General features: G+C 42.5%; 1 protein-coding gene across 1 annotated transcript; it reads right to left on the bottom strand.

Annotated features, from left to right (window-relative positions):
- Positions 1-1,039: 1,039 nt before the first annotated feature.
- Positions 1,040-22,934, bottom strand: FBXW12 (F-box and WD repeat domain containing 12; the record flags this gene model as incomplete). The annotated part of the gene is given in 8 exon segments (XM_079927768.1): positions 1,040-2,141; positions 10,277-10,470; positions 10,473-10,482; positions 12,957-13,075; positions 13,523-13,598; positions 13,602-13,686; positions 21,979-21,983; positions 22,836-22,934. Coding segments are annotated over 8 exon segments (774 nt in total). The 3' UTR covers positions 1,040-1,955.
- Between the last annotated feature and the right edge of the window lie 663 nt (positions 22,935-23,597).

The raw sequence follows: 23,597 nt of genomic DNA, 5'->3' as shown, positions 1-23,597 counted from the left end.
CTAGCATATGATCTAACCTGGAGAATATTCCATGTGCACTGGAGAAGAATATGTATTCCACTGCTCTTGGATGGAATATTCTGCATATGTCTGTTAGGTCCATTTGGCCTAAAGTATAGTTTGAGTCCAGTGTTTCCTTATTGATTTTCTGTCTATATGGTCTGTTCATTGTTAAAAGTGGGATAGTAAAGTCTTCTACTATTATTGTATTGTTGTCTATTTCTGCCTTCTTCACTGTTAATATATCTGGGTGCTCCAATGTTGGGTGCATATGAATTTACGATTGTTATATTCTCTTGGTGAATCAACCCCTTTATCATTATGTAATGATCTTCTTTGTCTCTTGTTACAGTGTTTGAGTTAAAGTCTCTTTGTCAAAGATGCAGACATAGAGAATGGACTTGAGGACATGGGGAGGGGGAACGGTAAGCTGGGAAGAAGTTAGAGAGTGGCATGGACATATATACATTACCAAATGTAAAATAGATAGCTAGTGGGAAGCAGGAACATAGCACAGAGAGATCAGCTCGGTGCTTTGTGTCCATCTAGAGGGGTGGGATAAAGGAGGGTGGGAGGGAGATGCAAGAGGGAGGAGATCTGGGGATGTATGTATATGTATAGCTGATTCACTTTGTTATACAGCAGAAACTACCACACCATTATAAAGCAATTATACTTCAATAAAAATGTTAAAAAGTTAAATAAAATTTGTCTGATATAAGTATACCTATCCATGGTCTCATGTTGTTTGCATTTTCAGGAAATATTTTTTTCCCCTTCACTTTCAGTCTGTATGTGTCTTTGAACCTGAAGTGAGTTTTCTGTAGGGAGCATTTCGTTGGATCTTTTTTTAAAAAAATCCAGCTCCTCTGCCTTTTGACTGGAGAATTTAATCCATTATATTTAAAATAACTGTTGATGGGTAAGGACTTACTAATGCCATCTTATTAATATTTTTCTGACTCTTGTAGTTCCATTGTTCTTTCTTCCTCTCTTGCTTTCTTTGTGAATTTATGCTTTTCTGTAATGTAAGCTTTGATTCTTTTCTCTTTAACTGTTATGTATCTATTGTAGGTTTTTGCTATGTGGTTACCATGAACCTTACATAAAACATAGATGTAACAGTTTATTTTAAGTTGATGACAACTTAACTTCAATTGCATACAAAAATGCTACCCTTTTACTCCCCCACCCCACATTTTATGTTTTTGATGTCAAAATTTACCTCTTTGTATATTGTATATTTTTACACATTATTATTATTGTCATTTTAAATAATTTTATCCTTTAACCTTTATACTAAAGTGATTAACACAACACTGTATTACAATATTACAATATTCTGAATTTGTCTATACACATACCTTTACCAGAATGTTTTATATTTTCATACGTTCTCATGTTAGTAATTACCGTCATTTCCTTTCAGCTTGAAGAAATCCTATCAGCATTTTTTGTGAGGCAGGTCTAGTGTAGAATAGCTCCCTCAGCTTTTATTTGAGAACAAACATCTCTTCTTCATTTTTGAAAGATAGCTTTGCTGGGTAAACTTCTTTGGCAGTGTTTCTCTTTCTGCGCTTTGAATTTTTCATCCCACTCTCTCCTCGCTTGCAAGGTTTCCACTGAGTATCCGCTGATAGACTTATTGGGGGTTCCTTTATTATGTGAGGGTTTGTTTTTCTCTTGACAGTTTTAAAAATTCTCTCTTTGTCTTTGATTTTACACAGTTTTTTAATAGTGTGTCTTTGAGAAGATCATTTTGGGTTGATATTTGGTGTTGACCTATTAGCTTCATGAACTTGTATGTCCAAATCTTCTCTCCCCAGACTGGGAGGTTATCAGCCATTCTTTCTTTCTTTTTTGGCTTAAAAGAGCAGAAATTTATTTTCTCACAGTTTTGGAGGCCAGAAGTCCAAAATCAAGGTGTTTGCAGGGCCATGATCTCTCCAGAGACTCTAGAAAAGATTCCTTTCCTTGCAATTTCCAACTTCAGTGAATGGCTGTTGGCATTCCTTGGCTTGTGGCTGCTCACTCCAATCTCTGCCTCCATTTTCACATGGTCTTTCTCCTCCTTTCTGTCGGTGTCTTCTCCTCTTATTATAAGGACACTTGTCATTAGATTTCGAGCCCACCTGGATAATCTAGAATGATTGCAAATAAGTTTTTGATATAATTACATATGCAAAGACCCTTTTCCAAAATAATGTCACACTAACAGGTTCCAGGGATTAGAACATGGACATATTCAGTGGGGGCACCATTTAATTCATTATACCCAATGTGAGGTGCCCTTCCAAGTGGCAGGGAAGCATTTGTCATTGACACATTGAACTTTCCTACAGGTGCCCACATCCTATTCTCAAACTTGCCAAGTATCCAGATGGGTTTCTGTGATGCCAGCAAACCCAGACAGGATGCAGAGTGGGACCCAGACACAGCTTTGTTTCATGTTAGCTTTCAGTGATGTCTCTTTTTTTTTTTAAACTTTCTTTTTTTTTTTTTTTTTTTTTTGTGTGTGGTACATGGGCCTCTCACTGTTGTGGCCTCTTCCGTTGCGGAGCACAGGCTCCGGACATGCAGGCTCAGCAGCCATGGCTCATGGGCCCAGCCGCTCCGCAGCATGTGGGACCTTCCCGGACCAGGGCACGAACCCGTGTCCCCTGCATCGGCAGGCAGACTCTCAACCACTGCACCACCAGAGAAGCCCTAACCTTTCTTTTTTATTGAGTTAAAATATATGTAACATAAAGTTTACCATATTAATAATTTGTAAGCATTCAGTTCAGTGGTGCTAAATACATTCACATTGTTGTGCAGCCATCTCCACCATCCATCCTCATAACTCTTTTCATTGTAAATCTGAAACTGTATACCTATTAAACAACTCAACTTCTCCATTCCCCCAGCCTCTGGCAACCACCATTATATGTTCTGTCTTTTTGATTTTGACTACTGTAAATGCCTCATATCACTGGACTTATACAGTTTTTGTCTTTTTGTTCCTGGTTTATTTCACTTAACATAATGTATTCAAGGTTTGACTATGTTGTAGCATATTGCAGAATTTCCTTCCTAAACATGAAGTTTTTAGAATAAAACAATGAAATATTCCATTGTAAGTATATAACACATCTTGCTTATTCATTCATCATTTGATGGGCACTTGAGTTACATCCTTGTTTTAAATAATATGAACAATGCTGCTAGGAATGTGAGTGTACAAATATCTCTTCAAGACCCTACTTTGTTTTTGGTATATATCCAGAAGTGGAATTTCTAGGTAATATGGTAATTCTACTTTTAATTTATTAAGGAACCTCCATACTTTTTTCCAATTGTAGCTGTACCATTTTAAATTCCCACTGACAGTGCACAAGGATGCCAAATTCACCATATCATTGTCAGTACTCACTGTTTTCTAAGAAGTCATTACCAAATCAAATATTATGAAGCTTTTGTCTTGTGTTTTCTTCTAAGAGTTTTGTTGTTTTAGGTCTTATATTTATGTCATTGATCCATTTTGAGTCAATTCTGTATATGGTGTAAGGTAAGGATCAAATGTCATTCTTTTCTATGCAGATATCCATTTTCGACAGCACCATTTGTTGGAAAGACTACCCTTTAGAGTTGAGGAAGATGGCGGAAGAGTAAGACAGAGATCACCTTCCTCCCCACAGATACATCGGAAATACATCTACACGTAGAACTGCTCCTATAGAACACCAACTGAATGCTGGCAGAAGACCTCAGACCTCCCAAAAGGCAAGAAACTCCCCACGTACTTGGGTAGGACAAAAGAAAAAAGAAAAAACAGACACAAAAGAATAGGGATGGGACCTGCACCAGTGAGAGGGAGCTGTGAAGGAGGAAATGTTTCCACACACTAGGCAGCCCCTTCGCGGGCGGAGACTGCGGGTGGCAGAGGGGGGAAGCTTCAGAGCTGCGGAGGAGAGCGCAGCAACAGGGATGCGGAGGGCAAAGTAGAGAGATTTATGCACAGAGGATTGGTGCCGACCAGCAGTCACCAGCCCGAGACACTTGTCTGCTCACCCACCGGGGCAGGCGGGGGCTGGGAGCTGAGGCTCGGGCTTCAGTCGGATCGCAGGGAGAGGACTGGGGTTGGCAGCGTGAACACAGCCTGAAGGGGTTAGTGCACCACGGCTAGCAGGGAGGGAGTCCAGGAAAAAGTCTGCACCTGCCGAAGAGGCAAGAGACTTTTTCTTCCCTCTTTGTTTCCTGGTGCTCGAGGAGAGGTAATTAAGAGAGCTGCTTAAAGGAGCTCCAGAGATGGGCGCAAGCCGCGGTAACAGCGCGGACCCCCACGGTAACAGCGCGGACCCCAGAAACATGCAGGAGATGCTAAGGCTGCTGCTGCCACCAAGAAGCCTGTGTGCAAGCACAGGTCACTATCCACACCTCCCCTCCCGGGAGCCTGTGCAGCCCGCCACTGCCAGGGTCCCGTGATCCAGGGACAACTTCCCCAGGAGAGGGCACGGCGTGCCTCAGGCTGCTGCAACGTCACACTGGCCTCTGCCGCCGCAGCCTCGCCAAGCATCCGTACCCCTCCCACCCCCAGCCTGAGTGAGCCAGAGCCCCCGAATCAGCTGTTCAACCCTGTCCTGTCTGAGCGAAGAACAGACGCCCTCAGGCCACCTACATGCAGAGGTGGGGCCAAATCAAAAGCTGAACGCTGGGAGCTGTGCGAACAAAGAAGAGAAAGAGAAACCCCCCCAGCAGCCTCAGGAGCAGCGGATTAAATCTCCACAGACAACAAATCATCCCAAATCGAGGAGGTGGAGTTTGGGAGCAAGATATATTATTTTTTCCCCTTTTCCTTTTTGTGAGTGTGTATGTGTATGCTTCTGTGTAAGATTTTGTCGGTATGGCTTTGCATTCACCATTTGCCCTAGGGTTCTGTCAGTCCGTTTTCTTTTTATTTTTCAAAAAATTTTTTTCTTAATAATTATTTTTTATTTCAATAACTTTATTTTATTTTATCTTTATTTTATCCTCTTTCTTTCTTTCTTTCTATTTTTTCTCCCTTTTATTCTGAGCCATGTGGATGAAAGGCTCTTGGTGCTCCTGTGCCTCTGAGGTGGGAGAGCCAACTTCAGCTGACTTCAGGTCCACAAGAGACCTCCCAGCTCCACGTAATGTCAAACGGTGAAAATCTCCCAGAGATGTCCACCTCAACACGAACACCCAGCTTCACTCAATGACTAGCAAGCTACAATGCTGGACACCCTATGCCAAACAACTACCAAGACAGGAAGACAACCCCACCCATTAGCAGAGATGCTGCTTAAAATCATAATAAGGCCACAGACACCCCAAAACATACCACCAGATGTGGACCTGCCCACCAGAAAGATAAGATCCAGCCTCATCCACCAGAACACAGGCACTAATCCCCTCCACCAGGAAGCCTACACAACCCACTGAACCAACCTTAGCCACTGGGGACAGACATCTAAAACAACAGGAACTACGAACCTGCAGCCTGCAAAAAGGAGACGCCAAACACAGTAAGATAAGCAAAATGAGAAGACAGAGAAACACACAGCAGATGAAGGAGCAAGGTAAAAGCCCACCAGACCTATCAAATGAAGAGGAAATAGGCAGTCTACCGAAAAAACATTCAGAATAACGATAGTAAAGATGACCCAAATCTTAGAAATAGAATAGAGAAAATGCAAGAAACATTTAACAAGGACCTAGAAGAACTAAAGAGGAAACAAGCAACGATGAACAACACAATAAATGAAATTAAAAATACTTTAGAAGGGATCAATAGCAGAATAACTGAGGCAGAAGAACGGATAAGTGACCTGGAAGATAAAGTAGTGGAAATAACTAGTGCAGAGCAGAATAAAGAAAAAAGAATGAAAAGAACTGAGGACAGTCTCAGAGACCTCTGGGAAAACATTAAATGCACCAACATGCGAATTATAGGGGTCGCAGAAGAAGAAGAGGAAAAGAAAGGGACTGAGAAAATATTTGAAGAGATTATAGTTGAAAACTTCCCTAATATGGGAAAGGAAATAGTCAATCAAGTCCAGGAAGCACAGAGAGTCCCATACAGGATAAATCCAAGGAGAAACATGCCAAGACACATATTAATCAAACTATCAAAAATTAAATACAAAGAAAACATATTAAAAGCAGCAAAGGAAAAGCAGCACATAACACACAAGGGAATCCCCATAAGGTTAACAGCTGATCTTTCAGCAGAAACTCTGCAAGCCAGAAGGGAGTGGCAGGACATATTTAAAGTGATGAAGGAGAAAAACCTGCAACCAAGATTACTCTTCCCAGCAAGGATCTCATTCAGATTTGATGGAGAAATGACGACCTTTACAGACAAGCAAAAGCTGAGAGAGTTCAGCACCACCAAAACAGCTTTACAACAAATGCTAAAGGAACTTCTCTAGGCAAGAAACACAAGAGAAGGAAAAGACCTACAATAACAAACCCAAAACAATTAAGATAATGGGAATAGGAACATACATATTGATAATTACCTTAAATGTAAATGGATTAAATGCTCCCACCAACAGACACAGAGTGGCTGAATGGATACAAAAACAAGACCCATATATACGCTGTCTACAAGAGACCCACTTCAGACCTAGGGACACATACAGACTTAAAGTGAGGGGACGGCAAAAGATATTCCATGCAAATGGAAATCAAAAGAAAGCTGGAGTAGCAATTCTCATATCAGACAAAATAGACTTTAAAATAAAGATTATTAGAAGAGACAAAGAAGGACACTACATAATGATCAAGGGATCGATCCAAGAAGAAGATATAACAATTATAAATATTTCTGCACCCAACACAGGAGCATCTCAATACATAAGGCAAATACTAACAGCCATAAAAGGGGAAATCGACAGTAACACAATCATAGTAGGGGACTTTACCACCCCACTTTCACCAATGGACAGATCATCCAAAATGAAAATAAATAAGGAAACACAAGCTTTAAATGATACATTAAACAAGATGGACTTAATTGATATTTATAGGACATTCCATCCAAAAACAACAGAATACACATTTTTCTCAAGTGCTCATGGAACATTCTCCAGGATAGATCATATCTTGGGTCACAAATCAAGCCTTGGTAAATTTAAGAAAATTGAAATCGTATCAAGTATCTTTTCTGACTACAGCACTATGAGACTAGATATCAATTACAGGTAAAGATCTGTAAAAAATACAAACACATGGAGGCTAAACAATACACTACTTAATAACCAAGTGATCACTGAAGAAATCAAAGAGGAAATCAAAAAATACCTAGAAACAAATAACAATGGAGACACGACAACCCAAAACCTATGGGATGCGGCAAAAGCAGTTCTAAGTGGGAAGTTTATAGCAATACAATCCTACCTTAAGAAACAGGAAACATCTCAAATAAACAACCTAACCTTGCACCTAAAGCAGTTAGAGAACAAAGAACAAAAAATCCCCAAAGTTAGCAGAAGGAAAGAAATCATAAAGATCAGATCACAAATAAATGAAAAAGAAATGAAGGAAACGATAGCAAAGATCAATAAAACTAAAAGCTGGTTCTTTGAGCAGATAAACAAAAAAGATAAACCATTAGCCAGACTCATCACAAAAAAAAGGGATAAGCCTCAAATCAATAGATTTAGAAATGAAAAAGGAGAAGTAACAACTGACACTGTAGAAATACAAAGGATGGTGAGAGATTACTACAAGCAACTTTATGCCAATAAAATGGACATCCTGAAAGAAATGAACTAATTCTTAGAAATGCACAACCTGCCAAGACTGAACCAGGAAGAAATAGAAAATATGAACAGACTAATCACAAGCACTGAAATTGAAACTGTGATTAAAAATCTTCCAACAAACAAAAGCCCAGGACCAGATGGCTTCACAGGTGAATTCTGTCAAACATTTAGAGAAGAGCTAACACCTATCCTTCTCAAACTCTTCCAAAATATAGCAGAGGGAGGAACACTCCCAAACTCATTCTAAGAGGCCACCATCACCCTGATACCAAAACCAGACAAGGATGTCACAAAGAAAGAAAACTACAGGCCAATATCACTGATGAACCTAGATGCAAAAATCCTCAACAAAATACTAGCAAACAGAATCCAACAGCACATTAAAAGGATCATACACCATGATCAAGTGGGGTTTCTTCCAGGAATGCAAGGATTCTTCAACATACGCAAATCAATCAACGTGATACACCATATTAACCAATTGAAGGAGAAAAACCTTATGATCATCTCAATAGATGCAGAGAAAGCTTTCGACAAAATTCAACACCCCAAAATAAAAAAATTCAACACCCATTTATCATAAAAACCCTGCAGAAAGTAGGCATAGAGGGAACTTTCCTCAACATAATAAAGGCCATATATGACAAACCCACAGCCAACATCGTCCTCAATGGTGAAAAACTGAAAGCATTTCCACTAAGATCAGGAAAAAGACAAGGTTGCCCACTCTCACCTCTATTACTCAACATAGTTTTGGAAGTTTTTGCCACAGCAATCAGAAAAGAAAAAGAAATAAAAGGAATCCAAATCGGAAAAGAAGAAGTAAAGCTGTCACTGTTTGCAGATGACATGATACTATACATAGAGAATCCCAAAGATGCTACCAGAAAACTGCTAGAGCTAATCAATGAATTTGGTAAAGTAGCAGGATACATACTCTCTTGATTAATGTAGCTTTTTAGTATAGTCTGAAGTCAGGGAGTCTGATTCCTCCAGCTCCATTTTTCTTTCTCAAGATTGCTTTGGCTATTCGGGGTCTTTTGTGTTTCCATATAATTAAAAAATTTTTTTGCTCTAGTTCTGTGAAAAATGCCAATGGTAGTTTGATAGGGATTGCACTGAATCTGTAGATTGCCTTGGGTAGTTCTTATCATCTTACCTCATGTGCCTACTTATCTCTAAGTGAGTCCTGCACACTGTATTTGAAAAGAGAGGCCTTGGGAGTTGTTAACCTTCTCCAGAAAAGATTTTCATTTACTCCCACCCAGTAACTGGGCAGCTGCAGCCAGTGCAGGGACTGTTTACTTTCAGACCACCCTCACTCTTAGGTTGCAACTTGATAACCCACCCCAATGTAAGAGGATTCACAGGGCTCCATTCCTTGGTGGACCTGCAGTCCAACTTTTGTCTACTTGGCTATTAAAGCTCTGCTCAGCCCCTTAGCTTTGTAGTAAACATCTCCAGGGCAAAAGCAGCCCCATTTTTGGCTTAGCACTTTGATTTCTGCCATCTTCTGAATCTTGGCCTAGAAACCGTTTGCTCTTTTTAGCTCTCTTACTTGATATATTTTCTAATTTTTCTAATTGTCCTTCACTGACAACTATGTGTGAATCATGTGCTCTACCATTCCCAAGAGAGAACCTTAGTGGATTCCTCTTCTTCTATACAATATATTCTCAAATTGCTCTGGAGATGTTAATTACACTTATTCCAAAGTCTTCTTTAAACAACTAGAGTTGTTTATGTGAAATCTGTTTCATCAGGTTTTACCTTTTTGTTTACAAGCTTAGTTCTTTTACAGAATTAGTTCTGTTTACATATGAAACTGTTCCCGGATGTCTGCTCATCTTGATATTTGCGATGCCAGTTTGCCCATGCTTTCAAAGACCTCCTTCCCTCCAGGAGGAGGATACTCCCCCCAGGTGAGAGCCACTTCCTCAATCTGCCAGCTAACACCCCCTTTTGCCATTTCTCTCTGGCCAAATGCTCCCTCCCAATGCCCAAGAATCACCTCTAAAACAAATGTCCTGGCAACAGAAGGCCTTCATCATCTGAAGCAAATGCTTGCATTCTGTCGAATATGCCTCAGTTTTCCTTTCAGTTGGGCCCTTGTGGAGACTTGAAAAGGGGGAAAGAAGGGTGAGAATGCAGTAGTGAGAAGGAACTGCAAGGAGAAGAAAGACTATGAGTAGGACAAGGAGACAGGAAAGCAGGGGCCCGTGGACAAGAAAACACAGGCAGCCCACAGGGCTGGACCTCTGAGAGGGTGAGAGGCTGCAGAGATGGGGCCAGGGAACAGGCTGTGGCACACTAGAGCCGAAGGGGGATGAGGAGTCTGCCCTCCATGTGGCAGGCAAGGAGGACCTTGGGGGACTGAGCAGAATTACGTGGTCACTTGGTCTGCCATGTGGAGGGCCTGGCTTGAAGTGCCACCTGGCACAGCAGTCTGGTGCCAGGTCCACAGACCCTGGGAAACAGCAGAGGTTCCTGAGAGCTGGGTCACTCACCAGCAGGAGGGGGCCTTCTGGAAAGTCACAGGCCTCCAATGAAGACGAGTATGTAGGCAGGCAGGAGGCTTGCTTACACCCGTTCTCTGCTTTGCATACTTTGATCAGTCCCCGCTCATCCACGGTGACAGCCAGTTGCAGCCGAGGGTAAGTCACCAAATTCACCAGAGCTGCAGGCTGTAGAGGGCTCGACAGAGCTCTGTGCCCTAGGCAACAACAAAATTAATGTAACAACTCACATAGGGCCCATTTATTTCCTAAACGCTTATTATTTTCATTCATTTGACCATCACCCAGTGCACACTGGGGACATGCAGGTGTAAAGGATGTGATCCCCATCCTCACAGGCTGCACAGCATGGTAGGGAACACAACACAGGAGCAATGTTCTACCACAGAGGAGACAGGTGTGTCCTGGAGGAGAGCAGTGGCTGAGCATGGGTGTTGAGACTGCCTGGGGTTGGTGCCATTGCAGGGGGACTGAGGGTGGGGTCCTTCATGTGCACTGGGCACAGGATGTCTGAAGCACTCCCAGTGGTTACCTATGGCTCAACTAAAGAAGGCTGGGCAGGGAGGCAGGACCCAACACTACCCACCCTGCCTAGGATCTGGGCTGTGCTTGGGACCCAGGCTGTGCTGGGGACCTGGGCTGTACTCAGGACCTGGGCTGTGCAGGGCTGCATAAAGAGAACTTCCACGTGGAGCATCTCACTTGGTCCCCAAGGAACCCAGGTTTACAGATAAGCTAATTCAGCCTTGTAGTTGTAAACAGTTTCTGTTGCATATCTACAACTGCCCTGCTCAGAACATGCCCTTCCCAGTGGTGTGCCCAGCAGTGCCACCACAGGCTGGGCCTGGCGAAGGCCATTAGCACAGAGGAAAATGACTGGTCCGAGATGGGCTGATTCCCAGATACATGGTCTCTCCCACGATTCTGAAAGCTAGAACAGCGAGGTAAGAGCCCGGGTCCAGCAGGCCCACAGCACATTAGGACCGGGCATCAGAGAACCAATCCTCTAATTGCTGTTTCTGAGTTTCTCAGAGTTGCCACATGGGGTTTGTTTCCAATTTGGAGTTATTACGGTTCTTTTTCTATCAAGTGTTATCATGTTAGCATGATCTTTTTCCAATCATGATATCCCAGTATTCTTCCATTCTTTTTTTTCTTCCCCCTCACATCAGCAAATCAACAGTTGATTTCTGTTGCTTAAACAGCTAACAAGACTATTACTAGTAGGGACTCAGCACCGGTGACTGGCTCATGTCAACTAGGTCTCGGAGAATACACATTATTCGCCGGTGGCTAGTAGTATGGAAGTGGGTAAAGAAGCAGTGAAACTCCCCTTCCCATTTCAGAATAGGAAGTAGCAACCAGGGAAACAGAGTTCAGAAACAGGCTACATAATGCATGACTCCAACAAAATGATTGAGCTTTTTAAAAATAAAATAAGATTGGAGATGTATTCACAAAGAGGATTAAGGTTGGGAAGCCAGGCAGAATAGGTGCCGAGGGGTCTAGCCCTGTCTAACAGTCCCACACTGTGACCAATGGACCACACTAGAGCTCAACAAACCATGGCCTGCAGCCAAACCCAGCCCACTGACCATTTTTGTATTTTCGTTAAAAAAAAATCAAAGAATATTTCACGACACATGAAAAAAACAAGAAACTCACATGTGAGTGTCCATAAGTACAGTTTTATTGGAACACAGCCACTCCCTTTTTGTTTACTTGTATACAGCTGCTTCTGCATTTCAGCCACATAGTTAAGTAGTTGCAACAGGACCACGTGGTCTGCAAAGCCTAAAATATTTGCTCTCTGGCCCTTTACAGAAAAGGTCTGCCACCCCAGCACCAAAGCTCTTTATGTTCAAGTCAAGACCTTTTTGCTTTGGCAACTATGGAACCTCCCAGCCTTCAGGTCTTCTTCCTGCCCAAGAGCCCCTCATCGAAGCCTGTGTGGTCTCATGTCCACAGCCTAAGGTGGGTCAGGGCAACACAACTGCAATGAAACAGAAACCAGCCACCTGCACCCATCAGTCACCAGAGACCTTCACTCGAAATTATAATGTCAAACATCACAATGTATATGAGGAAAATAAAGCACGTGGAAGAGAAAAAAAACATAAACAAATGAAAAAACTGACCATGGAGGAAAGACATATGAGGCAAATAACTGTATCCTTTAAACGACAAAAAAGAGCAATCAGAGAATATGAAAATGGATAGGAAAGCTTTTAACAATTAGTACCAACCAAGTTATCGAGGTTTTAACACTTAAGTTTGCAAGTGGGGTGAGTAAAATCTGCATTATCTGGGAAAAACCACCCAGAGGCAGGCATTGGCTCCAATGTGGACAGCACAGAACTGGGCATGGCAGCTGTCAATCCCCTTGCATAAACAGCCTCCATCAGGCACTGCAAAAATGCCCATCTCCCTGAGGCAGGACAGCAGAAAGTCAAGGGCATTTGCGATCAATCAGACTCAAGTCTGAAGTGTGACCTGGCACAGCGACTGAGCCTCCTGCAGCTCAGATTTCTCATCTGTACAATGGGGCTCCCACTACTCACCTCACAAGTTGGCTGTGATGATAAAGAATAAAGGCAAAGCGCCTTGCTAAGACTGAGGACATAGCAGCATCTGGTCACTTCTCATCCTGGCCCCCTCCTGAACAGCTCACCTCTTGCAGATCCCAGGCACACACGGTGCCATCTGATGACACGGCGCACACCACGGACTTCTCCCGCCCATCAAACCAGTACTCTTTGGTTGAGATGTAGGCCAGCTCATCTATCTCTCCTGAAAGAGAACACAGACTTGCCTTAAGCACAAACATGGATGCCTAGAATGTGAACATTCAACTTAGTGAAGGGGAGGCAGGCAAGTCATTCCTCTTCTCTCTCAGGAGCATGACAGGTGCTGATTCTGGGGACAGCACTGGACAGAAAGAGCTGGGACTTCAGACTTACAATTTGGGTATCATGCCCAGGACTGCCTACCACCCACCAGCCATGTTACTGTGAACAACAGTTACAACATCCTTATCTCTTAGTTTCTGTTTCTTTCTACTCTGAAATAGATATAATGATCTCTGTTAGGATCAAATGATAACAGAGGTATAGAACATAGCAGGGTATGTCCTCATTATGTGGCATTTTCCAACTAATTGGCTGAAAAACTAAATCCCTGGAGATCTGACCAGGGAAAGAGTGGGAATGCACAGTTACCACCTTCCCCACCCCATACCTTTGTGCCCAGCAATGGCTTTGCAGATAAAATCCTTCTCTGGCCACCCAGATTCCCTTTGGAACTCCAGCTCGGATCAGCAGAGATAGTACTGTTTCCATGTCTGTGTGCCCAGGGTCATCTGGGAGGCTTTACAGGAGGACCAGCGTCTCAGACACAGCTGCCTGAAACAAAGACCCCACAGTCCCAGGCAGAACAGGAGTCATTAGAAGGTGTTTTGGCATCAGTAGGCCTAGCTTTGATTCCCAGCTTCACCGTCTACTAGCTTGGACAACTCACTTTGCCTATGTAGGCCTCAGTTTCCTCCACCGTTAAATGGGGATAATGATATGACACTGAACGAGTGCTCACCACATGTCAGGAATAGGTGCTTTTTGTGTTTCCAGTCAATCTATATAACAACCCCATGAAGTAGGTCCTCATCTCCATTTTAGATATGAGAGAGGGGTTAAACAACTAACCCAGGGTCATGCAGCCTTGGTCATGCAACTGCAACTCAAGAGTCTGCATTTTTTTGAAGCCTCCAACTATTGTTGAACTGTCTATTTCTCCCTTCAATTTTGTCAGCCCTTCATGCATTTTGTTGCTTTGTTATTAGGTCCATATACATTTATAATTTTTTAGATCTTCTTGATGGATTGATCTGTTTATTATTATAAAATATCCTTCTTTGTCCCTAGTAACACTTTTTGTCTTAAAGTCTATTTTGTCTGTTATTAGCATGGTCATTCTAGCTCTCTCTTGGTTGCTGTTTGCATGGTATATGTTTCCATTCTATTATTTTCAACCTGTATCTTTGAATCTAAAATGTGTCTATTGTAAAGAGCATATACTTGGATATTTTTAATCCCTTCTGCCAATCTTTGCCTTTTCAATGGAGTGTTTAATCCATATATATTTAATACAACTGATAAGATAGGATTTACATATGTCATTTTGCTTATTTCTATGCATTTTTCCTTCTATTCCTCTGGTACTGCCTTCTTTTGTATTAAGTATTTTCTTATGTGCTATTCCCTTGTCATTTCTTCAACTGTATATTCTTTTAATTCTTAGTGGTTGCCTTGGGGATTACCGGATAAAATCTTAATTTATGACAATCTAGTTTTGATTAATATCAACTTAATAGTATCAAAAAACTTAGCTCCTGTGTAGCTCCATTTTATGCCCCTCTCATTCATGCTGTTATTGTCATACAAATTACTTCTTCATACATTATGTACCCAATGGAGAGTCACAATTATTGTTTTATGCAGTTGTCCTTTAAATCACGTAGGAAAAAAGGAGTTACAAACAATTCATTTATGTTGCCTTTTATATACACCTATGTGGCTACTTTACTGGTGCTACTTCTTCACGTGGATTCAAGTTCCTGTCTAATGTCCTTTCATATCAATCTGAAAGACTCTCTTTAGTATTTTTTGTAGGGCACATCTACTAGCAACAAATTCTCAGAGCTTTTGTTAATCTAGGAATGTCTTAATTTTCTCCTTCATTTTGCTAGATATAGAATTCTTGATGACAATCTTTTTCTTCCCACACCTTCAATACATCAGCCCACTCCTTTTTGGGCTCCATGGTTTTTTATGAGAAATCAACCATTAATCTCATTGGGGTTGTCCTGTACATGATGAGTTGCTTCTCTCTTGATGCTTTCAAGATTCTGTCTTTGGCTTTCAAGTTGGATTATAAAGTGTCTCGAAATGGAACTCTTTTGACTTTATCCTACTTGCAGCTCACTGAGCTTCTGGATGTGTAAATTAACATTTTCCATCAAATTTGGGAAGTTTTCAGCCATATCTTTAAATACTTTCTACTTTCTTTCTCCTCTCATCTGGAACTCCCTATTATTTGTTGCTTGCATGCTTGATGGTGTCCCACAGGTCTCTTAGGCACTATTCATTTTTCTTCATCTTTAGCTTCATTGCGTTCCTCAGACTGGATAATCTCAACTGACCTATATTCCAGTTTACTGATTCTTTCTTCCGCCTGCTCAAATCTGCTCTTGAATTTTTAATTTAATATTGTACTTTCCTACTCCATAATTTCTGTTTAGTTATTTTTTATAATTTCTCTTTATTAATATTCTCTATTAATGAGACACTGTTCTCATACTTCCCTTTAGTTCTTTTCACATGGTTTCCTCTAGTTCTTTGCACATACTGAAATAGTTGATTTAAAGTCTTTGTCTAGTAAGTCTGATGCCTGGGCTTCCTTGGGGACAGTCTCTATTGTTTGCTTTGTTTCCTGCATATTAGCCACACTTTATATCTTTGCATGACTTATAACTTCTGTTGAAAACTGAACATTTTAAATAACATAATGCAGAACTCTGGAAATCTGATTCCACCCCACCCCTGTTTTATTATAGCTGTTATTATTTTTTGTTTGTTTAGTGGAGTAACTCTGAAAAGTTTCTGAACTCTGAAAGTCTGTATTCTTTGTTATGTAGGGCCACTTATGTCTCTGTTCAGTTAAATTAATGTGCAGTAATGAGAGAACAGATATTTCCTAAATTTCTGGAACCACTAAATTTCCTAGTGATTGCCAAACGCTCTATGTGCAGGTTGGGGCATGTGTTCAACACTCAGCCAGGCAGTTGACTTCTCTGTCTTAGTCTTCACTTCCTGCTTCCATGGAACCTCAAGGTTAACCAGAGGTAAAAGTCTGGAGCCCTTTTATATCTTCCCTGAGTTAGCACACAGCCCTGAATAAGCACTTGGCCTTCTAGATTCCTAGGAATGTGTTGGAGCTTTCCAAAATCCCTAAGGACATCACATTCCCAGTTTTCCTTTTAAACTCTTTGGTTGGCCTATTGTTTCCTTAACTATCATTCATCAACTCTGATTAAAGACTAATTAAAAAGTTAATCAGGGCTTCCCTGGTGGTGCAGTGGTTAAGAGTCTGCCTGCCAATGCAGGGGACATGGGTTCATGCCCCGGTCCGGGAAGATCCCACATGCCGCAGAGCAGCTGGGCCCGTGAGCCATGGCCGCTGAGCCTGCGCGTCTGGAGCCTGTGCTCCACAATGGAAGGGGCCACAACAGTGAAAGGCCTGCGTACCACAAAAAAAAAAAAAAAAAAAAAAAAAAGTAAATCAATTCTCTTTAGTTGTCTTGACAGATGCCCCAAAGTAAAGGTTTTTCACATTGGGTGAACTTCAAGCAAGGTAAAATAAAGACAGCTTACATGTGAGCTCTTCCAGGAAACACCAGACAGGTTGAACAATGACAATTCTCTGGGAATAAGGCTTTGAAGAATCTTACCCATTCTTACCCTTCCAGTGACTGCAGCTCCTGGTTTCACTGTGATTGTGAACTGTTGGTATTCAAGACTAACACAAAGCTGGAAGGTTGTTATGGGAACAGAGCAAGTGAACACTTGCTGCTCTTACTGAGAATAAGCCATTTTTTTCTTGAATAAACACTTCCCAGACTACTGTAAGTCTCTGGTTAATTTCCAGAGTTCTGTAAAAGTTGATTTTGACAATTTATGCCAGTTTTCTCATTGCTTTTATGGAACAGAAAATTTTCAGAAGTCATTAATCCACCAGTTTCCAAGAGTCTGCATCCTTAACTTGTATGTATCAATAACTACTGTCAATTCTATGATAGCAACTCGCTTATAAGGCTGTTGAAGATAAAACATTAGCTCATCCACACTATGGAGAATACTGAATCCCCACCTAGTCTGTGGACCCCAAAGTGAGTGAGACATGGCCCTTGCCCTATGAGTACTCTCAGCTGGTGGTTAGGAGGATAAGTAAAACTAAAATTCTGGAGAGAAATGCTAAGTTTCAGAAGGGGCAGCCTATAGTGCCATGGGAGTAAAACACAAGGAGAGTGAACATCTGGGAGAGGATTAGGGAGGCCCCATGGACAAAGGCTTTCAAAATTTACAGTCACCAGAGTTGATACAGCATCAGAGGACTCCAGTCATATCTCACAGAGGAGAAAAATAAGGCTGGGTGGGAAATAAGTAGCTCACAGCCCATGGTCCCAATAAGTACAACGCAAAGAGTTTCTCTCCATTCAAAGCCTGTACACTCACTGAGCACCTATGTGTCAGGCTCTGTACTAGGCACTAGTGACCTCTAACACACTGGGAAGGATCCAGTGCTTATGTCGGATATGGGTTTTCCTGTCCTCACTGAAACCCTGTTCCTTCTACCAGAAGTAGCATACTCACAGCCTGCAGGCAGAATGGGCATCCAGATTACCTTGTCTGGCCTGCATAGGATTGGCCTACTTGAACTAGCTGTCAATACTTAAAAATCAAGAGATTTCACATACAAATTAGGTAAAAGAAGAAGATATCTAGCTATACTGAAATCAAATTCTCACCTGGAAAAATTTATCTGGGGCCACACAGAACGGTACTCCTCAGACAAGAATGAGCTTTCAGGGAATTCCCTGGTGGTCCAGTGGTTAGGACTATGCTTTAACTGATGAGGGCCTGGGTTCGATCCCTGGTTGGGGAGCTAGGATCCTGCAAGCCACATGGCACAGCCAAAAAAAAAAGAATGAGCTTTTAGCTCCACCATGGCCTTCACCATCCCTTTTATCTCTTGGACTAAGAGGCTGAGTATCAGCTGCCTCACATCATCATTCTTATGTTGTTGACTTTCTTTTAGTTGAAATAAACAGAAAGGGAAATTTCTTGTACCCATATCTCAACCTAAACAGTGTGAAAATAAAAGCTAGACTAAGAAGATAATGTGGTTTAAGAAAAAGGGGGGATAACATTTCTTTGTGGAAGTGAAATCTATTTCTACATATTTAAGGCCATTATACATCATAAGTAGGAACCATAACCAATATTCAGAAGAAATAAAACCAAGTGATTTGACCAAGAAAAGGGCAGACTGTCAACAAGGCTGAAGTGTGCACATGAGTAAAGTATGAGATAAGCCTCTGAAATACAAGGATGTATCAAGTGAAAAAACACCATGGCACCAAAACCTTTCAGAAAGCAATTAACAGCAAAACAATCTACTGTACACAAACAAAAAGAAATATTTTTTTTTTTGCTTAAACAAAAGCAAATATTTGCAATTTTAACCAAAAATCTAACGCATAGTGTGTTAAAGAGATGGCAGAATTTAAAAGGTCATGAAGCATTTTAAAGAAGTAACTTGCAGTGTTTTAAATTAGAATTATAGAGTACATATTAAAAACATACGACCGGTTAACCATGTTCATTACTGTGTCTGTAAGAGTTTCTATGGGCCTGGAGAGTTTTGGGGCCTAGTACCCATGACAGATACAACATTAGAAATGACACGTGCATGTGATGATGCTCCTGGAATGCTGCTGCAGTTGTCCCAGTTACAGAAGCATAAACCCAGTATATTTTATATGAACATAGGTCAAGGATACCATACCAAAGAATGACTGTAGGCTAAAAAGAGTTTAGCACCAAAAACTATAAAATAGTAATGAACCGAAAACCCATTCATGACTTGGCTTGCAGACAGCTGAAGAATCTGCTTGAGGAACCTGGAGGTACACACAATATGGTAACACATGCAAACATGTGGGGGTTAGGTGATAAGCTGCTCAAGAGATTTTATGAACTGCTGAAAGAAATATATTACTTATGTTACTCAAAGGGAAATTCCTACCCCAGCTTATCAGTAAAGATGAGAACAAAGACTAGGGTTTAGGGTTGGCATCCTACCCATTTCAACTGTGAGAATTGCCCTCCAAGGGCTTCCACAAATAGTTACACCAATCTATGAGTCAACTCATTTATTTCTAGTGACACAGTGTCTTTGAGAATCACATTTGGCAAGACATTCTCTTGTCCACTTATCTACAGAGAAATAAATTTCCAGAATTGAATGTTCTATGTAGAGTACATTCCCCAAATTGTAGAGATAAAGACTGAAATCCAGTAAAAGTTCCCTTACTTTAAAATTGACTAGAGATTAACATCATTTTTCTAATTAGTATGATTAGCAATAAAAAAATGAATAAAAAGCAAACAGAACAGTGCTGTATGATACTGAAAACTAAATATGGCAAGATTGGCATTCCACAATTCTCAAATTTATCAATTCACAGTTATTCTAAAAATAAAAACCATCAAGCAAAGATTCCCTCCATGTTTGGAGGAAACTTCATGTGAACAGTTGTTTTCCATAAGGAAAGACTAAAACTAAATGTAGCTCCTAGTTGATAGTCAAGGCTATATAGTCTGTCCTATATACTACAAGAGGCAGAAGATCTGACACTTACCCCTTGGGACAAAAGAAAAGATGTCAGGTTCCAAAGGAGGAATGAACAGAAAAGAAAAATTTAATAATTTAATGATTAAAATATTTTTTATTTTCTACTTTTAATTTTTTGAATTTTATTTAAGTTCTAATATCAAACATGCTTATATAACTATGTTGTTACACCAAAGTTGAAATCAAATAAAAGTGGTTCATTTGTCTATTGATTTGTCTATCAGCCAGCTGCATTCAAGTTGCTGTACATTTCTGCCCCTGAGTTTGGCACCCCCACCTACATCAACCTCCACTTGATTAACAAAATCGCTTATATTTCAATACACTGTAAAAAAAGTCTCACACCCCCAACTAGGGAGGAGTTTCCTGCTGGTAAGGGCTGTGGATTGTCCCTTCTTGTCTACTTAGCAGAAACGCAGTGAGTGCTGAAAAGTACACCCCTCTCTCCTTTGAGGGATACTCTCCTGAGCAGGCCTGGCTCTTCCTCCACTCACCTCCACAGTTCCTTGGTCCTTGAAGCCTCATTCCAGACCTAGAAGAGTATCTGGTCAGTCAACATGCAATTAGTGCCTAGCCTGCCAGGCCCTGTGGAGGGGACAGAGAGCTAAATGAGACCCAGTGCTTGCACTCAAGAACACTCACCGTGGGGAGTTAGAGACAAATTCAGACAATCAAATAAAACACACCAAATAATGAATGACAAAGGAGAGAATGACCAACTCAGTTGGAGCCAAGGGGTTCAGAAGTAATTACTGATCAACTCCTGAAGGATGAGCAGTTATCCTCTAAGAAAATGGCTGAAGTATTTCAGGGAGAGAAAGATCCACTTGGGCAAAGATTCAGAAGTATGAAAAAGATGATGAGTAAGTTGCCTTAATCATAACATAGAGAAAGGAGCTGGAGACAGGCTTAGACCAACTCTTGGAAGTCAGAAGGGCAAAAACAGTGAGAACTGTGAATGGAAAAGTGGCAAGTCAAACTGTGTTTTAGGCTTCTATGAGAAGGAAGGATTTGGAGACTTCCCTGGTGGTCCAATGGTTAAGAATCTGCCTTCCAATGCAGGGGGCACGGGTTGGATACCTAGTCGGGGAACTAAGATCCCACATGCTGGGGCAACTAAGCCCATGAGCGCTCTAGAGCCTGTGTGCCACAACTAGAGAGCCCGTGCACCGCAACGAAAGATCCCACGTGCCACAACAAAGATCCCGTGTGCTGCAAATAAGACCCGATGCAGCAAAATAAATAAATAAATATTAAAAAAAAAAAAAAAGACTCTGAGCTTCCACTGTAAGGGGCATGGGTTGGATCCCTGGTTGGGGAAGTAAGATCCTGTAAGCCATGTGGTAGGGCCAATTAAAAAAAAAAAGAGAGAAGGAAGGACTGGAAACGAGGGCAGAGCAGCAGGACCCATAAGAAGGCTGCTGCAATGGAGTAAATTAAGGCTCTGGCTAAAGGGATGTCCCAGAGATGCCAAGGTGAAGGAACAGAACTGCTACCTGGGGAGGGCACACAGGCCCTATTCCCACAAACTGCTCTCTGCAGAAGTATCTGGAAGAGATTCAGGTGGCCCTGGGAAGGGATCAGAGTACCCTGCCTCCCCCTCCCTCAGGCCCACACCTGCATCCTGGAACTTCTTGGCCTCTCCAGCTGGGCCACCCTGGATTCTGGAGCCTACACAGCTTCAGTAGAAACCACTCTGGAGCTTTCTGTGGCCCAGACCTACTGAGGGTCCCATCCAGATACGTGGCTTTCCAGGCCCTGGTAGAAATAACAACCACCCTGTCTGAGCCCAGGTTCCTACTTCCACAGCCCTCACTCACCCGAAATCAAAGTTTCTCAGTCCTTAAGAAATCTTTTTGGCTAGTAGGAATGTAAAATTGATATTTTGCAATAATCAAACCAAGTAAGAAGATTTCCGCATTCTGTTTTTCTATAGTTCCCGGTTCAAAACCCAACTGAGATGTTCTTACTTCCCTAACATAAAATTATAGTATGTAATATAACCTGCAAAATGGGTGTTACCCACCTTGGAGAATGCCTCTGTTAGATGCTGATCTTCATGATGACACTGTAAGGCAGGGTTTATTGACCTCATTTTACCTAACAGGGAAACCAGAACCTGGAGAAGTTGCTGCTATCAAAGGGTAAACGGCACCTCCCTTTCAAAATCTGCTGGGAGACTACCTGGGTGACCTCAGCCAATGCACTCACGGCACGATACTCACTTTCCCTATTGGTAAAAATGGGGATAACAACGCAGTATTTTACTTGATACATTTAAGTTATAATTACACAATTCAGGTAAGGGTCTGTTTATTAATCTTTTTGTAAAATGATATAATAATGTATTTTAAAAGTAAAGATTCATTTACTCAACAAACATTTACTTAGAGTACACGAAATATCAAGCCATACGCTGAGTGTATACACACAGTGATCATACAGTGGTTATATACACAGCGATGCAAGAGAGAAAAGAATGAGTCTAGCGGGGGTCGGGGGTGGGGGGGAAGCAAACATTTAACAAGTACACTATGTGATCATTTAGTTACAGTTGTGCTGCGTAAGAGCACAGAGGAGGAAGAGCTCGGAACACAACAGGGGCAGAAGCGCAGATCAGACTAATGCACTAAACAGGCACTTAGGGCGCACAGCCAGTACAGTTCGACTGGCTGGGAAGGGACAGGCGGAGCCCGCAGGAGGAGGTGCCACTCACGGGGAGCGCACGGCTTTCCAGGCAGGCCTCAGAAGGGAAATTCCAGAATATGCCAGAAGAGGTGGGGATCCCTAAGCCAATCTTAGGGGTGAACCCTGTTCACAGGTGCCCGGTGCAAGCCAACCGCGCAGGAGCTCTGGACACACCGACAGACGGAGGGACGGAGGGACGGAGGGATAAGAGGCTTTCAGAGAGACCCCTTCATAGGTCGCCGAGGTCGCCACCCCGGGGGCCAAAAGCGCCCTCTGCAGATCGCGGATTCAGGGCCGTCCGACGCCCCCTCCCAGATTTGGGAAACTGAGGCTCCGAGGGGACGGGCCGACCACGAGCCCAGCCCTGCCTCCCGCCTGGGACAGGACGCGCTACCCTGTCCACCTGGGCGACGCAGAGCATGTCTTGGGCCTCCAAAAACACATGCAGCAGCTGGTGCAAACCCATCTGCGGCTCCACGGTGCCCGCCCCCATGGCTGCCTGGGTCGGGCTACGCCTTTGCTGCGCTTCCACCCCCGCAGGCCGAGCCCCGCCCGCTCGCTTAATCCTCGCCCAGCCTCCGCGCTTCCTTTCGGAACACCCACTTCTACTAATCCGCTCACCAGCCCCACTTCTACTTGGCCTCAGACTGGCTTCTGCCCTTGTCCTGACATTCGCTGAGACCCTTGCCCACCCCCTTATACTGACATTCATCCTCGTTCTGACCTTCGCCCTGACCCTCACGCGGGACCTTGTGGTGCCCCTGAACCCAGCACCTCCCGAGCCCTTGCCCTGGTGCCGGCCCTTATCCAGACCTTGACCCTCTTCCTCAACCTCGCCCTAATCATCACCCTTGACTTCATTAGCATCTGACATCTACCATACTCCTGTTCCTACCCTCACCTGACCCTGACTCACCCTAGTACACACCTTCATCCTGAGCTTTGCCCTAGCCCCGACCCTGGCCTTCACAATCACATTCAGAATGACCCTCAGCCTCCGTCTTACACTAGCACTGGCCCTTGCCCAAGCCCTGGCCCTAACCTGGTACCTCCCTCATCATGGCTCCTGCCCAGCCTCTCACCCTACCTAGCCTTAGCCCCGACCCTGGTTTTGGTCGTGGCCCTGACCAAGATCAGATCAGAGTTAGTGTAAGGG

The sequence above is a fragment of the Stenella coeruleoalba genome, assembly GCF_951394435.1.
Source record: "Stenella coeruleoalba genome assembly, chromosome: 7".
In the NCBI taxonomy this organism is placed as follows: domain Eukaryota; kingdom Metazoa; phylum Chordata; class Mammalia; order Artiodactyla; family Delphinidae; genus Stenella; species Stenella coeruleoalba.
The sequence above is the reverse complement of the archived record's forward strand: the minus strand, read 5'-3'. Positions and strand labels throughout refer to the sequence as shown.